The 19478-nt window shown below is 42.5% G+C and overlaps 1 protein-coding gene across 1 annotated transcript in view; it reads right to left on the bottom strand.

Annotated features, from left to right (window-relative positions):
* Nucleotides 1–19478, bottom strand: part of LOC120547824 (synaptic vesicular amine transporter-like) — a 150200-nt gene that overhangs the window by 26469 nt on the left and 104253 nt on the right. Inside the window, exon 11 of the mRNA XM_039783517.1 lies at nucleotides 4393–4444. Within this exon, the coding sequence (XP_039639451.1) occupies nucleotides 4393–4444 (52 nt within the window). The remainder of the gene's footprint in view (nucleotides 1–4392; nucleotides 4445–19478) is intronic.

Below are 19478 nucleotides of genomic sequence, written 5' to 3'. Positions count from 1 at the left end.
GCACCACAGACGTCTGCTAAATGGACCGAATTCAGACCGAATGCTGCCGGGTACCAACAGCTCCGAGGCCGCCGGTTAGATGTGGACGGTGCTGCTTCTCGTGAGCGTGGTATATTTATTGTGTGTGCTGTGTGTCTCCGATGCTTTGTACATAGTTTTTTTTTCTGATTGCGTTTGTGTTTTGTGTCAATAAAGCTCTATCTTTGAATAAACAGCACGTTCCTGGTAAATCATTTTAACTATGATAATCATGAGATGAATATACAACATAGCATATATGAAATAAATATATATAATACATAAATAAAAAAAAAAATATATATATATATAATTTTATTATTATAATAATAACGGCCCAGGTTGACCAATAGCCTAACCCGTGACAGACCTGTCAACCAATCACGAGAGATTTTCTTGTTTAAAAGTAGTGGTTTCATCCAATAGCAAGTGAGGAAATTCCAGCCAGGCCAGACGTTCTCTGGCCAGGCGCCTATTCATATTCTAATTAGATCATTAACACCTCCGCGGGGGCTCTCCACATACGTCATGGTTCGTTTCCGACAATTTGTGGCACAGACGAACGTGACGTTCGCAGCCTGTAAATTGTCGATAACTGCCGAAAATTAGGGGGATTTCTGGGCGTTTACGGGGACGGAAATTCCACTTTTCATGCAGTGGTAGCCGCACACTCTCCTTCCAGATGTCTCTATGCTGCCTGCACATGTCTTCAGTGTGTACGGTGATGGAGTGCTCTTGTCGTTGAATAACTTGAAGAAGTTGGATCGGGCTAGAGACTTGTTGCTTTGTTCATCAATGATGGCATACACTTTGGTCAGAGCTTCCCGGTGGCCCAAGGGGTACACGTTGACCAGGCAGATTTTTGAATAAGCTCTCGCACTCACTCCCTCGCCGCATACTTCAGTGCACTTGGACGTGACGCTTTCGTCGCCCTCCCTGCCGTCATCTGAAATGGGTGGGGTTGGCTTTGCTTTCAAGGGTGATGGACCAGGATGAAGGGCTTCAACATGCTTGTCGCTTTGACATTCTGCACATGTTATGGCTGTGTTGCAGTTTTTTGCAACATGGGCAGTTGATGCACAACAGCGAAAACAGATTAGGTTTTCTTTAAGGTTCTGTTTGCGTTCAGTCAGCAACTTGTCTTTGAAACCCCTGCACTTTCCTAGCGAGTGAGGCTTTTGATGAATTGTGCAATGCTTGCTTGGGTCAGGAGTGTCAGCTTTTGGCTCACCTTTTTGGCCGGGGTCGGCGACTTGAGTTTTGTGAACTGCAACAGGCTGATTTGCATGGCTTGGGGGGCCTCTAGTCTTGTCTCTCTTGGTGGAGGGTGCTGTCGACAGAGTGATGGTAAAGCTCGGATCGTTTCTAGCTTTGGCTTGCTTGTGAATGAACTCTACAAATACACTGAATGGAGGGAAGGGAATCTGGCGCTCGTGTTTGATCTGTGAGCCGTAGAACATCCACTTTTCCTGCAGATTATATGGCAGCTTTTCAACAATTGGAGCTATTCCTCTAGCTGTGTCTAGATAAGCCAGTCCTGGAAGAAATCCATCTTGTTTTGCAGCATGCAATTCTCGTAGGAGATCGGCTAACTCACGCAGCTTTGCTGGTTCTTTGTTGGATATTTTTGGGAAGTTCTCCAGTCTTGCGAATAGCGCCCCCTCAATGGCTTCTGGAGTGCCATAACACTCTTCGAGGCGCTGCCAGATAGCCTTTAGGCCGCTCTGTAGATCTCTGATGTGGGCTGCTCTCAGTCTGCGTGCCTGTTCTGATGACTCTTTGCCAAGCCATTTGATCAGGAGGTCGTTTTCTTTTGCTACCGACAGTCCTATGTTGTCTATGGGGTTGCAGAATGAGGCTTTCCACGCCCATTAGTTCTCTGCCCTGTCATCAAACTTTGTCAGTCCAGTGGAGACCAGCTGACTTCTTGCGACGAACCTGGCCAGGTCTGAGGTTACAGCGCCGTGGTTGCCTGGTTTTGGTATGTGGTGAGGGGGTAAGCCACCGCGGGGAATTGGAACAGGAATAGTGTTGTCTGTTGCTCCCTGCCGTACTTTGTTGCAGTTGTGCGTTGGTGACTGATATGTTTTTGCAGGTGGCATTGGTGAAGAGCAGCTGTGTGCAGTGGGAAAGGCCATGTGATTTTCTAGCTTTACCTCTCGTCTTGTCGGGATATCACGTGCAGTGAAATGCCGTTGGTTCTCCTCTGATCGGGTTCCCCGAGGCTTTTGTCGTTTTCAAATTCAGCTTGAAGTGCTGCCGCTTCAGCTATTGCAGCCTCCATTTCCTTTTTGCATTGCAGTGCTCCCAATTCCGCTTCTAGCTTTGCTTTCTGAAGCTTACTTTGCCTGATAAACAGGAAGTAAGCGGTTAACTCACCCAAACGTACATTTCAATACTCGCTATGACCAATAGATGGCGGTCTAACACAGCAAATGATAAGTGAACGCTGTATACAGGAACAGACATGAAATCTAGGTCTGCTCAGACCATGACAGTACATTTTAAAGGCCCCATGGCATGAAAATATCACTTTAGGAGGTTTTTAACATTGATCTGAGTTCCCCCAGACTGCCAATGGTCCCCCAGTGGCTAGAAATGGCGATAGGTGTAAACCGAGCCCTGGGTATCCTGCTCTGCCTTTGAGAAAATGAAAGCTCAGATGGGCCAATCAGGAATATTCTCCTTATGAGGTCATAAGGAGCAAGGTTACCTCCCCTTTCTCTGCTTTGTCTGCCCAGAGAATTTGGCCCGCCCATGAGAAAGAGAGACATGGCTTGTAAACAAGCAAAGTGGCAGTTGGTCAAGGCCACACCCCCACCCTCCACCTTGTCCCCCCTCTCTCTTCCTCAATAGCTACAGACACAGAAATGGCACATCCTAAGGAAAGCTCATTGTGGGACTGGCTCTAGTGGCTGTAATTCTGCACCAAGGCTGAATTTCGGGAAAGAGACTTCAGATACAGTATTAGGGGACCACTAAGGCCTATATAAAAGAGACTTCAGATACAGTATTATGGGACCACCAAGGTCTATATAAAAGAGACTTCAGATACAGTATTAGGGGACCACTAAGGCCTATATAAAAGAGACTTCAGATACAGTATTAGGGGACTACTAAGGCCTATATAAAACCATCCAAAAAGCAGCATGTCATAGGACCTTTAAATGAACTACTTATTACTTTTACTTAAGTCATTTTTCATTTTTCAAATATTGGTATTTTTACATTACATTTACATTTTAGTACTTTTTCCACCTCTGATTATAGTCAGCAGATATCAATAAGATTGAGCTAGCAAGGCAGTGTTGTGTTTATATGTACAGCATTTATTCAGTTTGAGAAATCCCACAATCTCTCTACAAAGCATTAACATTAGCTCAAGTTGGCTGACTCAACAGGGACTAGAAATTGTCTCTGTTGCTAGGTTGTTTGGGTTTCATTAATATCTTTTATTTTGTTGGTAACTGTTGTATAATGGCAATATTACACGACAGGGTGAGCTTTACCGTCATTGGCCCTTCAGTGATGCGGCCGGGTGCCAATAACAACGGTAAAGCTCACCTTGTGTAATATTATAGTGTATGCACAAAAAAACAGCCTGATGCGTTGTTATAAACTGGCAGTGCTAACACTGGCTAACCTGGCTAGAGCCAATGAAAACAATGAAAATCCAACTCGTAAATGGAACCCATTCAACTTGGGTCTAGTCTATATCTACGACGTTCCACTCCCGGGATTGCTCCGGTGCCGCAGGAAATTCCGCCGGATTTCAGTCTATTCGGCCGGATGTCCGTCACCTTCCTCTTTCTTTGTGTTGGCGTTCTAACCTCCGGTGGATTTGTGAGGACTATGGTTAACTGCTCCTCAGATCTCTGCAGGGTAAATCCAGACAGCTAGCTAGACTATCTGTCCAATCGGAGTTTTCTTTCCTTGCTAACTTAAATACTATTTGAACGCACGTTCCACCAAAACAAATTCCTTCCTGAGGAAAAAATACCGTACGTTTCGCCCGCTCAGCGACATTACGCGATTATGATTGGTTTAAAGAAATGGCAATAAACCAGAGCACGTTTTTCTCCTATCCCATAATGTTGTGTGGACCAGCCAGACCTTCCTCCGCAGCGCTGTAAAGAAAGATCTGGAAAAGCGATACTAACTCCAGTGTGGCGTCATTTCCAGCTTCTGCTTCAGAGTTCCGAGATAAACGGAACACACTGTTATTACACACCACACAAATCCTCTTTAGAGTTCAGTTTATTTTAAGCAGCAACATTTCTGCTCCATTCCCTAAACTCTTTAGTGACCCTCCAGTGCTCTAATATCTGATATCTAAATTCCCACTAATGGTGTAGTTGTCAGCCTTATACTTACACATATTACACTGACTCCAAGTAGCACCATTCCAATGACAGCACAAAGCCATCTGTATTTCAGTAGTGTTCCCACATAGTTCTCAGTAAACAGGGTGGACAGAATGTTTGATGTGGTTTATGGACACTAAATAAACACACGCACAAGCACACTTCCCAGTCACACTCTCCCATAAGCTCTCACTCCTTTACAAATAACTCTGCCAACCCACAGACCAGCTATATCATTCCAGTTATAATAAATAATATTAGTAATCAGAGGTACAGCGCTACACGGTTCTCTGTGCCTCCTTTGGAGCAGTCACCCATTCATAATCCCATAACCACGGTGTCCACCATTGGTTAAATCAAACGTAAACAAAAGAGGTGCTATACTTAACAACCTAACTGGAATTAAAACAACCACTGCAACGATAGAACAAAATAGGAAAATCAAATGTGGACTATTATATATTAGATCTCTGTCTTCCAAAGCAATATTGGTAAACGATTTGATATCAGATAATCAAATTGATCTATTCTGTCTTACCGAAACATGGCTGGGCCATGAAGAATATGTTAGTCTAAATGAGGCCACTCCTCCCAATCATATTAATACTCAAATTCCTAGAGGCTCAGGCCGAGGAGGGGGAGTTGCAGCCATATTTGACTCAAGCCTGTTAATTAATCCTAAACCAAAACTAAACTATAACTCGTTTGAAAGCCTTATTCTTTATCTTCAAGATCCAACATGGAAAACATTATAGCCAATCATATTTGTTGTTATTTACCGAGCTCCAGGTCCATATTCTGAATATTTAACTGAATTCTCAGAGTTTTTATCATGTGTAGTCCTTACATCTGATAAAGTACGTATTGTAGGTGATTTTAATATCCATGTGGACGTTGACGTTGACTAATAGCCTTAGTATTGCTTTCAACTCACTATTAGATTCAATTGGTTTCAGTCACTCACTGTTTTAACCACACCCTCGACCTTGTGCTGGCATATGGCATAAAAATTGAAGATTTAATAGTATTCCTGCAGAATCCTTTATTATCAGACCATTTTTTAATAACTTTCGAATTCTTACTACCCGACTATACGAAATTAAATAAAAGCTTTTACACTAGATGCCTATCTGACAGTGCTATAGCTAAATTTAAGGAAGATATTCCAACAGCATTTAACTCAATGTCATGCCTTAATATAACAGAGGACCTTAACTTCAGTCCCTCCCAAATTACAATTACAATACAAATTTTGTAGACAGTGCTACGGCCTGCCTACGGACAACTTTAGACTCTGTTGCTCCCCCCAAAAAGAAGATGACGAAGCAAAGGAAACTAGCTCCTTGGTATAATTCCCAAACTCGCAAATTAAAACAAATGTCACGAAAACTTGAAAGTAAATGGCGTTCCACCAAACTGGAAGAATCTCGTTTAGATTGGCAAGACAGTCTGAAAAATTATAGGAGGGCTCATAAATGCAAGATCAGACTATTACTCATCACTAATAGAAGAAAATACAACAACAACCCAAGGTTTCTTTTCAGTACTGTAGCCAGACTGACAGATAGTCACAGCTCTATTGAGCCATCTATTCTTTTAGCTCTTAGTAGTGACAACTTCATGAGCTTCTTTAATGATAACATTATAATATTAGAGATAAAATTCATCACCTTTTGCCCTCATCTTCTAACGGTTCACCTTTAAACGCAGGGGTGCTAGAAGTAACGACAAGACCTGACATTGACTGCTTTTATCCTATAGACCTTCAACAATTAATATTAAAGGTCTCTTCAGCTAAGCCATCTACCTGTCACTTACACCCCATCCCAAAAAAGCTACTTAAAGAAGCACTACCCGTGGTTAACACTTCATTACTAGATATGATAAATATGTCCTTATTAACAGGTTATGTACTGCAGTCATTTAATGTAGCTGTGATAAAACCTCTTCTGAAAAAACCCACCCTCGATGAGGTCTTAGCCAACTATAGATCTATGTCTAACCTTCCCTTTCTCGCCAAGACCCTTGAGAAGGTAGTCGCTCATTAGTTATGTGACATAGGAATAGTCTATTTGAGGACTTTCAGTCAAGATTTAGAATGCATCATAGCACAGAGACGGCACTGATGAAAATTACTAATGACCTTCTAATTGCTGCTGACAAAGGACTTGTCTCCATACTTGTCTTACTAGAGCTTAGTTCTGCATTCAACACTATTGACCATACCATCCTGCTACAGAGACTGGAACAGTTAATTGGCATTAAAGGAATCGCACTTAGCTGGTTTAAGTCCTATTTTTCTGATCGATCTCAATTTGTTAATATCAACGATAAATCCTCTAAGTACGCTAAAGTTAGCCAAAGCGTTCCACAAGGCTCAGTGCTTGGACCAATTCTATTCTCCTCATATATGCTTCCTCTAGGCAATATTATTAGGAAACACTCAATTAACTTTCACTGTTATGCGGATGACACCCAATTATACCTATCAATCAAGCCAGACGAAACCAGTCAGTTAGCTAAACTTCAAATGTGCATTAAAGATATAAAATCCTGGATGACCTACAATTTTCTGATGTTAAATTCAAACTGTATTAACTTCTCTCCAGGATTGAATTTAAAATCCTTCTCCTGACCTTCAAAGCTCTAAATGGTTAAGCACCATCATATCTAGAAGAGCTCTTAGTACCTTATTGTCCCACTAGAACACTATGCTCCCAGAACTCAGAGGTACTTGTGATTCCTAGAGTCTCTAAAAGTAGAATGGGAGCCAGAGCCTTCAGCTATCAGGCTCCTCTACTGTGGAACCAGCTCCCAGTCTGGGTCCGGGGGGCAGACACCTTCACCACATTTAAGAGTGAACTGAAAACCCTCCTCTTTGATAAAGCTTATAGTTAGGGAGTGAGGAGTTGGAGCGTACGCCTAGTCCGGTGGGGGAGGGTGTATAGCTTCAGACACAGCACCCCTTCTCTTCTCTGTTTCTCTTCATAGTCATCAGATTCATCAACCATATAATCAATAATATAATAAAAGTAGAGGGAGGCAGGCCAGTACAGCCCGATCCGGTTGGGGAGAGTTCTAGCCCGACCAGGCTCCTCTCCTTAACCTGTCTCTCTTAGTTATTCTGTTATAGTTCTAGACTGCCTAGACTTCCTTCCTGTGACACACTGAGCTTCTTTCTTCTCTCTCTTTCCATTTGTTTCCATTTGTGTGTATCCTTGACCCAGAAATGCTTGTTACTAACCTAGCTCTGGGGAGTTTACTCCCCGGAGTCCTTATGTTTCTTTTTTCACCCAGCATATTTCCCTGGATTAGGGTGGCACCAAGATCTTGGTTGCAGCTGTCGCTGTGGTCCTTCTTCACCCTGCTACGCTCTGCGCTGCCCTGCAGTGTCCGGCTGCGTCCTGCTATGTCCAGCCATGCTCTGCTGTGCCACGCTACATCCTGTAACACCCTGCAGTGCCCTGCTATGATATGAACTACTACAACTACCATTCGTAGTCACTGTTCCATTATCTTTATTGTAACTATTATTGCCACTGTTCATCACATCACCAACCGGCACTGTCACACACCGCCTACCAAGAGCCTGGGTCTGTCCGATGTTTTTTCCTAAAAAGGGAGTTTTTCCTCGCCACTGTCGCATTAGCCACTGCTAATGTTTGCTCTTGAGGGAATCACTGGAATTGTTGGGCCTTTGTAAATTATAGAATGTGGTCTAGACCTACTCTATCTGTAAAGTGTCTCGAGAGAATTCTTGTTATGATTTGATACTATAAATAAAATTGAATTGAAAATTGAATTGAATAGGAACTCTCATTACACATTTTGCCTTTGAATCTCATACAACTGATGCCATCTCCAACCAAATACCACCTGAAGCAACTACAGTGCCCTAAAATATTTAAAAGTTCAAACAATGATGCAGCCATATATGGATATAAAACTCCCAACTTGACTGGATTTGAAATTTCATTGACATTAGCTTACTGCGTTTACACCAGGATCACATGTTAATGTGAGGTCTAATGATTTTACACATGGTAAAAAGACTGCCCTGGTTTTCTTTATTGCAATAACAAGGATGGTCTTGGCCAATGGTTTTTTATAAAAGGTAATTGTATTTTTTTCATTGCCCTGTCAACACACCCTGAACCTGTAGACATTTTGATGTAAATTCCAGATGTGTGAGAGATGAATTTGAATTACATTTTTAGTCAAAAGTCAAAATGGAGATCAGACACAGCCACCAAACCACACAGAATAAACAAGGCATAAATGTCAACCATCTGAAAGCTGCTTTAGCCTGAAATAGCACTGTCACTGGAAACAATGTTTTTAACAACTGAGGCCGGAAACTTAGCACGATGGAGGAGATGGGGATGTTTTCTGTTGAGTTGGTCTAGTACAACTCCACACAGAGGAAGGAAAGAGAAGGTGAACTGAGAGTAAGGCAGCACAAATATGTACAGTCTTACCTCTTTAACAATATAGCAGGTTATGTATGTGTGTGTGTTTGTGATTTCATCAGCTCCCCTTCAACAAGGGCGTGTGTCCTGCTGTAGCAGTGCTCTGCTTTGGACGACGGACTGAGGATCTACATGAGGCTGTTACTGCAGGTACTGAGGCTGGTGGGGGGAAGATTTTGAGGAGGTGAGTTCAGACTGTAAAGGTGTGGTCTGAAGGAGGGAGAGGGAGATCCCTTATTTGGAGGTTTGTAGGGTTCCAGAAGTTGCTTCGAGAATGTGTTGACCTTGTCAGCACCTCGAACTTCATGGGGCAGCAGTGGAAATCTTCATAAAGGTCCTCCACCTGGTCTAAATACTTGGACTGAATTTTATGGCAAGCTTCACACATTTTGCACGGCCTCTCGGATTCAGGGAAAATAAGTTGGTTGAAGATGATGTTGTTTGTGTCGATGCGGCACTTGGCCAGCTCCTGGATCAGCCGCTCCGTCTCATACAGGGAGAGGAACTCAGCGATACACACACAGATAAAGGTGGTCTGTTCAGGATCTCTGAACTGCTTACTGACTAAGCGGATGACTGGCAGCGTCTCCTCCAGCTTAGAAGCTTCTCTTTTTTTACACAGAAACACATATGGTACTTTCTGTGTAAGAACCACCAATTAGCACTGCACTAACTCCTATGTTTGTGGTGGAACATTGGGAAAAAAATAAATTGTGACGTAGCCCATAGTGTATTTCCAGAAGGCTTTGGGGGGAGGGCTTACATTTATTGGTAACACTGGGGGCCACTACTATGTGTATTGGCCCTATTAAAGCTTTAGTGTGTAATTTTTTTTTTAAACAAGTTTTATTTATTAATTTTTCAGTTACAAACAACACTGCAGCAATCACAGGTCGCACAGATTTGAACAAAATCCCTCCCACCTTCCCACCCAGTCGAGCAGGCAGTCAAGAGTAATATGAATTACCAAGGGTTACACACATCAACAATAAAAAGAGAAAGAAAGAGAATAGAAAAATAACTAATAAAGAATTGAGAAAAAAAAAATCAAGTTAAGTGCAGGAAGAACGCTAATGCAAACAAAAGAGGATGAAGGACATTCAGCTGAAATCAGATTGTATGTTCATCCCTTATGGTTAGAGCATCCAACCCATCTATAAAGTCTAAAAAGGGCCTCCAAGTCAAGTAAAATTTTGAAGTGGATCCTCTCATGGTGTAACGGATCTTTTCTACTCTCAGTGATTGCAAAACCTCCTGAACCCAGTGCGCAAAGGCAGGAGGAGAAGCCTCCTTCCACTTGAACAATATTAGTCTTCTGGCTAGCAGAGTGGAGTAGGCGACAAGGTTTGCCTGGGTGGCGTTTAAGTGCACACCAGCTGGAACAACCCCAAAAATGGCAATCAGAGGCGAAGGAGTAAGCGAGCAGTGTAACACAATAGTCAAAGCGTCAAAGATGGATTCCCAAAATTGAGTCAATTTTGGGCAGGACCAGAACATATGGAATAGGTCAGAAGTTTCCCGTTTACATCTGTCACATTCTGGATTAAGCTCTGGATAAATTCTCGACAATCTCTCTTTGGAATAATGCAAGCGATGGACCACTTTGAACTGGATAACACAATGTCTCATGCATACTGAAGAGGAGTGTATCCTTCGGATTGCCTGATCCCAATCTTCCTCGGAAATAGACGCACCCATATCCCGCTCCCATCGATTTTTAAGAGGTTCAAGTGGTATCTTGCCCCCCTTATTAATTGCGTCGTAGAGTTTACTAATATAGCCCTTCTTGACAGGGTCAAAATCTAGAATAAGGTCTAAGTGGGTTTTTGGAGGGAGAGCCGGAAAGTGACCTAATTTAGAGCCTGTAAAGTCCTGTATCTGCAGGTATCGAAAGAAGTGAGTTTGGGGTAGATTGAATTTTCTGGAGAGCTGGTCGAAAGACGCAAAGGTGGTGTCAATAAATAAGTCCTTTAAAGTAACTAATCCCTTGAGTCTCTAAATTTGGAAAGTTCCATCGGTGAGGGATGGAGGGAAAGCCAGATTTTTTGCAATGGGGGTTCCAAGTGGGAGGTTCCTACACTTGAGCGCCTTCCTAAATTGATTCCAAATTCTGACAGATCCACAAATAATTGGATTGATGGTGAATTTAGGCAAATGATGATCCCAAGGAAGTGCTGAGCAAAGGATGGAATGAAGAGACAGATGATGCTTCCAGGGCTAGCCAACGTGGAGTTTCAGTGTCTGCGGGCTTGGACTGCCAGGCGGACATAGACCGTATGTTGTAGGACCAGAAATATTGCTGAAAGTTTGGTAGGGCTAGTCCGCCCTCTGATCGGGGTCTCTGAAGAATGGTTTTACGAATCCAAGGCGGTTTACTGTTCCAAATGAATAAAGAGATAAGTTGGTCTAGTGAAGAGAAGAAACATTTTTTAATGTAGACTGGTACAGACTGGAATAAATACAAGAACTTAGGCAAGATGGGTACCTTAACCGCGTTTATGCAGCCTGCGAGAGATAAGGGGAGCCCGGACCAGCGCTCCAGAGCTAATTTGGTTCGACCCAGAAGAGGCCAGAAATTGTATATAAAAAGATCAGCATACTGCCGTGTTACAACTACGCCAAGATAAGTAAACTTTTTAGGCGAGACCTTAAATGGAAGAGAGTCCAGCGAGCATTGCTCCGATGCGGCGTTAATCGGGAGCAGTTCACTTTTGTGAATATTAAGTTTATATCCAGAGAACAGGCCGAAATGTTTTAATAATTTTAAGATCTTGGGGATGCAGCTCATCGGGACAGATACCAGGATAAGCAGGTCGTCCGCAAAGAGCAAAACTTTGTGTTCCTTGTCTTTATGTATACCACAAATGCTATTGTCCCTGCGCAAGGCAATGGCAAGGGGCTGTATTGCTATTACAAAGAGTAGAGGGCTTAAAGGGCACCCCTGCCTAGTACCTCTGCGCAGCTGGAAGGGAGGTGAAGTGGTGTCGTTTGTTCGAATTGAGGCCGTTGGAGAGGAATACAATAATTTGACCCAGGAAATGAAATTATCACCAAAACCAAATTTGTGCAGGGTATGGAAGAGGTAATCCCATTCGACGCGATCGAAGGCCTTTTCAGCGTCAAATGAGACCACCACCTCCGGGACATGAGAGGGCTTGGAATATAAAATATTGAAAAGACGACGGAGGTTGAAAAACGAATGCCTGTTTTTAACAAATCCAGCCTGGTCTGGGAAAATTATATCAGGGAGGACGGTCTCCAAGTGGTGGGCAAGGGCCTTAGCCAGTATCTTTACGTCAGTGTTGAGGAGCGAGATTGGCCGATACGATGCACAGTCAAGAGGATCTTTACCCTTCTTAAGTATAATTGAAATTGAAGCTTCACATAAAGACGGAGGAAGAGAGTGAGCTCTAAACGCCTCGCCGAACATTTCAGCCAGAAGCGGTGAGAGAAGATTTGAGAATGCCCTATAAAATTCCACTGGAAAGCCATCAGGCCCCGGTGACTTCCCCGTCTGCATGGCTACAACAGCTCTTGTAATCTCAATTTCGGAAACCGGCTCCTCAAATCTGTCTCTAACATTTTCGTCGACGGAGGGAATCTCCAAGTTCTCAAAGAATCTTTCCATGGGTGTCTGGTCTTCAAGGGAGTCAGAGGAATAGAGTTTAGAATAGAAGTTACGTAATGTGTCATTTATTTTGGCGTAATCAGTAGTGCGAATTTCTGTAATATTTTGGCGGACTGCTGCTTGGCGTAAGACTGCTGCTTGGCGTAACTGATGCGCCAGAATCTTGCCTGATTTCTCTCCTTGTTCGTAGAACTTAGAACGTGACTGCAGGAGGAGGCGTTCTGCATGTCCAGTTGACAGTGTTTCGAATTGTGTTTGTAATGAAAGACGTTGTTTGTGCAGCTCAGGTGATGGGGATGAAGCATAGGTCCTATCAATTTCCAATATTTCATCCTTTAAGGCATTGAGTTTTTGCAATTTACGTTTCCGGGTGAAGGCCGAGTACGATATAATTGGACCCCTCATAAAGGCTTTTAATGTCTCCCATAAAGTTGCAATAGATACTTCCGGAGTCCGGTTTATTTCTAGGAAGGAAACAATATGGTTGGACATGAAGTCGAGAAAGGATTCGTCGGAAAGTAACAGGGAGTTGAAGCGCCACTGTCGACTGGATAGAGGCTGATTTGTTAAAGCTAGTTCAAGAGTTAATGGGGCATGATCTGAAATTACATAGCCTGGTAGCTACAGCTTCGAACTGAGGAGAGTAATTTGTTGTCAAGCAAAAAGCAATCGATCCACGAAAAAGTCTTATGGACTTGAGAAAAAAAAGAGGCATCGGCTGCACCATAGGAGCTTAAGAATCTGTTAATAATGGAAGAACATTTAGAAAGTGGAGTAGGTTTTGGAGAGCTGCGATCGAGAGTAGTGGATAGAACGCAGTTAAGATCCCCTCCCAGGACCAGACTATGCGTGTTGATGTCAGGTAAGCGTGACAGAAAGTCCTTGAAGAAATGTATGTCATCCAAATTCAGCGCATAGACATTGGCCAAAATTACCACACAGTGGTTCAACCGACCAGTAGAGACCACCTTAGAGACCGAAAAAGGAATGTTTTTATTAATGAGGATAGCGGCCCCTCTGGATTTAAATTTTGAATGGAATAGCTGACCCACCCAACCACAGCGAAGTGTGGCCTGGTCCATGTCGCGAAGGTGTGTTTCCTGGAGGAATGCAATCTGAGTGTTGAGCTGTTTGAGGTGGGTGAGAACCCTTTTCCTTTTAACGGGGAAGTTAAGGCCCTTTACGTTCCAGCTTGTGAAGTGGATTGACCTACTCACCCCACCCGCCATTCCAGAAGGAGGTGGCATTACGAGTTGCAGCAGGGAGTAAAATGGTAGAAACATCTATTGGCATGGTTGTAGAGATTCCATCAGTGAGAGACAAGTCGACCATCAGTAGATCAGCAGGGGGAGAGAGAAAATGGGAACAATATAACACAAGAGTAAAAAAAATAAAAATAAAGAGTAAAAAGATAAGTAAGGAAAATGAATAAGTTATACCATACAGTAACAACCTTAACATGCCAGACATCCCCCTTGATTCCCCACCACCCCCACGCATCCAACCCCAAAGGGGGCATGCATACGCTACTACGTACATCTTAACACTCAAAAACCCACAATGGAGTCCTGCCAAAAGGTGCAACTGAGATACAGATAGCATGTTGGCACTCTGGTATTGACACTCAAGGGCACTTATAATGAACTAAGGCTGCAATGGTTTATCTGACCATAGGCAGCTGGTATGAAGTGCAATTTATAACAAAGGCAGCAGTGAACAGAGATGAACAAGAACAAAGGTCAGGTTGATCATTATTAAACTGTAAATATAACCAGTTCCCAGTCCCATTTATAGAAGCTACTCTACTGAAATATGCCCTAGTCTGTGAAGTTGGCTCTAACACAGAAATAATAACTTAGGGCCGTGAATCTGTTAAATTGAATCCCGATACTACATGGTACAAAACAGGCTGCTGCTGGGCGAATTATAAATAATATTGTTAAGGAAACCTTAAGTGGGGGCCCCTTCATGTAGAGCAGTCCGTTAAAGAAGATAATGGTAACCTAAAGCAATACTCAAAGGTGATGTGGAGTGACTTCATAAAAGTCTTTTTTCGTCTGTTTAACCCTCATGCCCTCTTCGGTCATTTTTGTACATTTTTCTCAAGTTTTTTTTTTCATTTCGATCATTTTTGCTGTGTTACTTCTTATGGCATGAAATTTTGTAGGAATCCTTCTTTTCAGTCAAATTTTTTAAATCCAGTGTTTTTTACTCTTACATGTCTTTTATACTTAAATGATTCATTTTGTACCCTCTGGACACCTTCGAGGCAAAATGTCCACGCACACAAAAACTGTTATTAAATCATCATATATCAATATTTTTTTCTGCTTTTTTTTCATGAATCACTTAAACAACTTCTTACCTAATCAAAACCACCAAACATTCAATCATTTTCAGGATTTTAACCCTTTAAATGCCAGTTTATGTATTTGAAGTATGTCATTTTTTATAAAAAAAAACACAAAAAATGATTTTTTTTCCCATATAATGAATAATATGTAGATGGGGCTTTGGTGGTGATTAGAGGCTTGGATATGTCAAAGATAAGCAACAAAACTGATTTGATTGCATTAGTATTTTTTTGTAATTCCAGATACTCCCTCTGGACACCTTCGAGGCCAAAATGGCCCCATTGACTTCCATTATAAACCACATGTTTTGATCTCACTGTCTTTACAGTATAAAACCATGCATTCTGTAATGTTATCATTTCATTTGGGAGTTAAAACTAGTCATATTTGACATTTTACTACAGTATTTCACCAGATTCAACCATTTTGCCCTTGTAGGCCGATGCATGAAATTATAGTTATATTATGGAGCTTTTGTGTGTGTGTGTGTTGTGTGTGTGTGTGTAATAGTGTGTCGTGCTGTGTGTGTGTATGTGTTGTGTGTGTATATGTTGTATGTGTGTCTGTGTGTGTGTGTGTGTGTATATGTGTATATTTTTGTGTGTCTGTGGTGTGGGTGTGTGTGTGTGTGTGTGTGTGTGTGTGCGTGTGTATGTATGTGGGTTGTGATGTATGTGTATGTGTGTGTGTGTTGTGTGTGTGCATGCATGTATGCGTCTGTGTGTGAGAGAGATGTTTGTGTAAATCTGTAAACAAACAATGATAATTTTAGTGGTGAAAAAAGCCACCTTACTTTGGCCAGTTATATTATGGAGCCGTGTGTGTGTGTGTGTGTGTGTTGTTTTTTTTTTTTTTTTGTGTGTGTATGCATGCATGTGTGTCTGTGTGTGAGAGAGAGTTTGTGTAAATCTGGGTGAAAAAAAGGGTGCTTCTTTTGAAGGATGCATTTCATGTGTCTTTGAAGGCGGCCTTGAATAAAAAAACATTGTCTCCTGCATTTGTTGTAAACAAAAACAACTATTAGTGTGTTTGTGGGCCTGCGCCAGAGAAGGAGAAAGACCTGGAGCAAAGAGAAGGAGCCTTTATCTTCCAGCCAACTGCAGGACTCATCTGAAGATGACACAAGTTTCTGGAGTCTGACAAAATAGTCACTGGTGTCCTCCATCTCTGTGGAGTGCCTCTAACCCTTCCTCTGAAAGTGGAGAGGACACTGAAGATCCTGTCCATCCTAACATTGAATGGACAGTGAAGAATTGCGCAAGTCTGGTCTCCATCTAACTACTGAGACGCTGCGCAACATTCAAGCACCGACCGGCATGATGTCAGAGCCCACACAGATATGCCATATCAAGTATCCATGATGTGGCATCCTCTTTCGACCTTTTTCACTCCTGACATGATTCAGCTGATTCAGGAAATGACAAACCTACACGGGAGGTGTTCAATCTCAGGATGGAGTGATGTGGATGCTCAAGAGATTTGAACATACGTAGGACTTCACACTTGGCTGGTGTGTACCGGTCCAAAGGGGAATCCACCCGGAGCCTGTGGGATGTCCATAGTGGGAGACCAGTCTTCAGGGCCACCATGTCCCACAAACCATTTGAAATGATAAGGAGACAATGTTTTTATTCAAGCACGTCTTCAAAGACACATGAAATGTATCCTTCAAAAGATGCCTTTTTTCAGCCCTAAAGTGATCATTGCTTGCTTACAGATTTACGCAAACTCTCACACACACACATACACATATACATATATACACACACACACACACACACACACACACACACAAACACACACACACACACACACACACACACACACACACACACACACACACACACACACACACACACACACACACACACACACACAGCTACATAATATAACTATAATTTCATGCATCGGCCTACAAGGGCAAAATGGTTGAATCTGGTGAAATACTGTAAAAATGTCAAATATGACTAGTTTTCTTCCAAATGAAATGCTGACATTACAGAATGCATGGTTTTATACTGTAAAGGCAGTGAGATCAAAACATGTGGTTATAATGGAAGTCAATGGGGCCATTTTTCCTTCGGAAGGTGTCCAGAGGGAGTATCTGGAATTACATAAAAATACTAATGCAATCAAATCAGTTTTGTTGCTTATCTTTGACATATCCAAGCCTCTAATTCCCACCAAAGCCCCATTCCCCTATGATTTATTTTATGGAAAATAATTAATGTTTTGTTGGGTTTTTCATAAATAATTGTTACTTCAAAGATTTAAAACTGGCATTTAAAGGGTTAAAATCCAGAAAATTATAAAAAAATTTGTAGTTTTGAGCAATTTACAAGTAGTTTAAGTGATTTATGAAAAAAAAGCAGAAAAAAATATTGATATATGATGATTTAATATCAGTTTTTTGGACATGTACATTTTGCCTCGAAGGTGTCCAAAAGGGGAGTATCTGGAACTATGGTAAAAATACTAATGCAATCAAATTAATTTTGTTGCTTATCTTTGACATATCCAAGCCTCTAATCACCACCAAAGCCCCATCTAGATATTATTCATTATATGGAAAAAAAAAATCTTTTTGTGTTTTTGTAATAAAAAATGAAATACTTCAAATACATAAACTGGCATTTAAAGGGTTAAAATCCTGAAAATGATTGAATGTTTGGTAGTTTTGATTAGGTTAGAAGTTGTTTAAGTGATTTATGAAAAAAAAGCAGAAAAAAATATTGATATATGATGATTTAATAACAGTTTTTGTGTGCGTGGACATTTTTGCCTCGAAGGTGTCGAGAGTAAGTTTTTTTAAGGAGGGCATGAGGGTTAAAATATGTGGAGACCGGAGTTCGACAGAGGGCTGCGTGTGCACTCAGCTGAGTGTAATAAAAAACAACTTGCTCCGTGTCCGGTCAAAAATACGACAGCCCAAGCACTGTGTAGGCATTTTTTAGCACAAGTTGAGTTTTACAAAGTAAACACCCATTTCCATCGTGGTGTTATGCATTCCGACCGTTTGTAAAAGAAAGATAACATAACGTAGAGGAGAACCGGCATCTTGCAGTTAGCATTACGTAAACATAAGCTAGTGGCAAATTAACCAAAACAAACATGTCAGTTAACAATAATGGCTTGAAACGCTAGCCGTGTTGTAAGGCTACTTCACCATAAGCAAAGGCAGAAGCGGGTTGTTAGACCAGGATGTTACAGCGGACAAAAGCTGTGGCTTCTTCGGGGGTGTTAAACACAGACTGGGTGCCGTTATGGGTGATCCTGAATCGCGCTGGGAACAGCAGGCCATATTTCACCTCCGGGCGGTCCCGAAGCAGTTTCTTGACCTCGTCAAATGCTGATCTCTTCTTGGCCACCGCCGCCGTGTAGTCCGGGAAAAGCATACATTGTTGCCCGTTGTAAAGGAGTGGACCTGCTTGCCTTGCGCCTTGCATGATGTTCTCCTTGGCCCTGAAATAGTGCACCCATATAATGAAGGGACGCGACCTTTCACCAGGTTTAGGGCGCGGCTGGAGGAAGCGATGTGCCCTGTTTAGCAACGGTCGCTGTTGCAGCTGTAAGGCATCCTCGAGCAGGTCGGCTATGAAGTCGGTTGGGCGAGTTCCCTCTATGCCCTCGCTCAGGCCAATGATCCTCAGGTTATTTCTCCGCGACCTCCCCTCCAAATCCTCACACTTCTCAGTTAGGGAGGTCACCTGCTTGGTGAGGATCTGTAGCTTGTTCTCCAGGGATGTAGTCACATCTGCCCATTGGTTTGTACCTGTTTCCAGCTCTGTGTTTCCAGCTCCGGCCTTGGCCCTCGCTGCCGCTATGTCGCCGTGAATCTCCGTCCGTGCCAATGCAATTTCGGCCCTCAGAGATGTTGTTAGGGTGTCTATTTTAGCGTCCACAGAGGTGCAAATGTCATTTTCTAGAGTCGCCAGATCAGATGTTATATCAGTCCGAAGTGTAGCAATAGCAGTGAGCACAGCTTGGTCCGAGGTAGTGGTGTTAGCTTGATCTGCGCTAGCTCCCTTAGCACGAGGATTAGTAGGCATGACGACTCTACAAAAGGGACACTTCAGAATGTCAAAAAGTACCGCCAGAAAAGTTATTTGTAACCCATCAGCAAAAGTGGACCATAGAAAAATGCAAAGCACCGTTATTTTCCGAATTATTGAACAGTTGGCAGGGAACTCCAAAATCTTCCGTGTTACCCACGCATCGCCACACCGGAAGTCTCCAGTGTGTAACTTTTTTATAATAATAAACATCCGTTACATTCAAGCCATTGCCAAATGAGTTGCTACAAAGCTAACTAGAACTGCAAGCAGTTATGACGGGGTCCAAGCCTCCCGGCGCCAGTCGCTCCCGACGCGAGTCGCCCACGACGAAAGTAGGACCCAAAGCGTAACGTGGGGAAGCAAACGTCAGTAAATATCGAGAGGTGTGAGCCGCAAGGTCTGCGGTACATTGCCATTGCAAATATCCCCGAGCCCTAAAGGATTTTTGACCACCTCTGGTCCATCTGGTTTTATTTTCTATAAAAGCTTGTAAAACATCAACCCTGTTGTCCACAGTCAATCTATGAACATCATTTAGGAAAAACTGGGCTATTAGAATATTTGTGCTGCAGTGAGGTCACTTCAATGTT

The sequence above is a fragment of the Perca fluviatilis genome, chromosome 19 (assembly GCF_010015445.1).
Source record: "Perca fluviatilis chromosome 19, GENO_Pfluv_1.0, whole genome shotgun sequence".
Taxonomy (NCBI): domain Eukaryota; kingdom Metazoa; phylum Chordata; class Actinopteri; order Perciformes; family Percidae; genus Perca; species Perca fluviatilis.
Note: the sequence above shows the minus strand (reverse complement) of the source record. Positions and strands in the feature narration are given on the sequence as shown.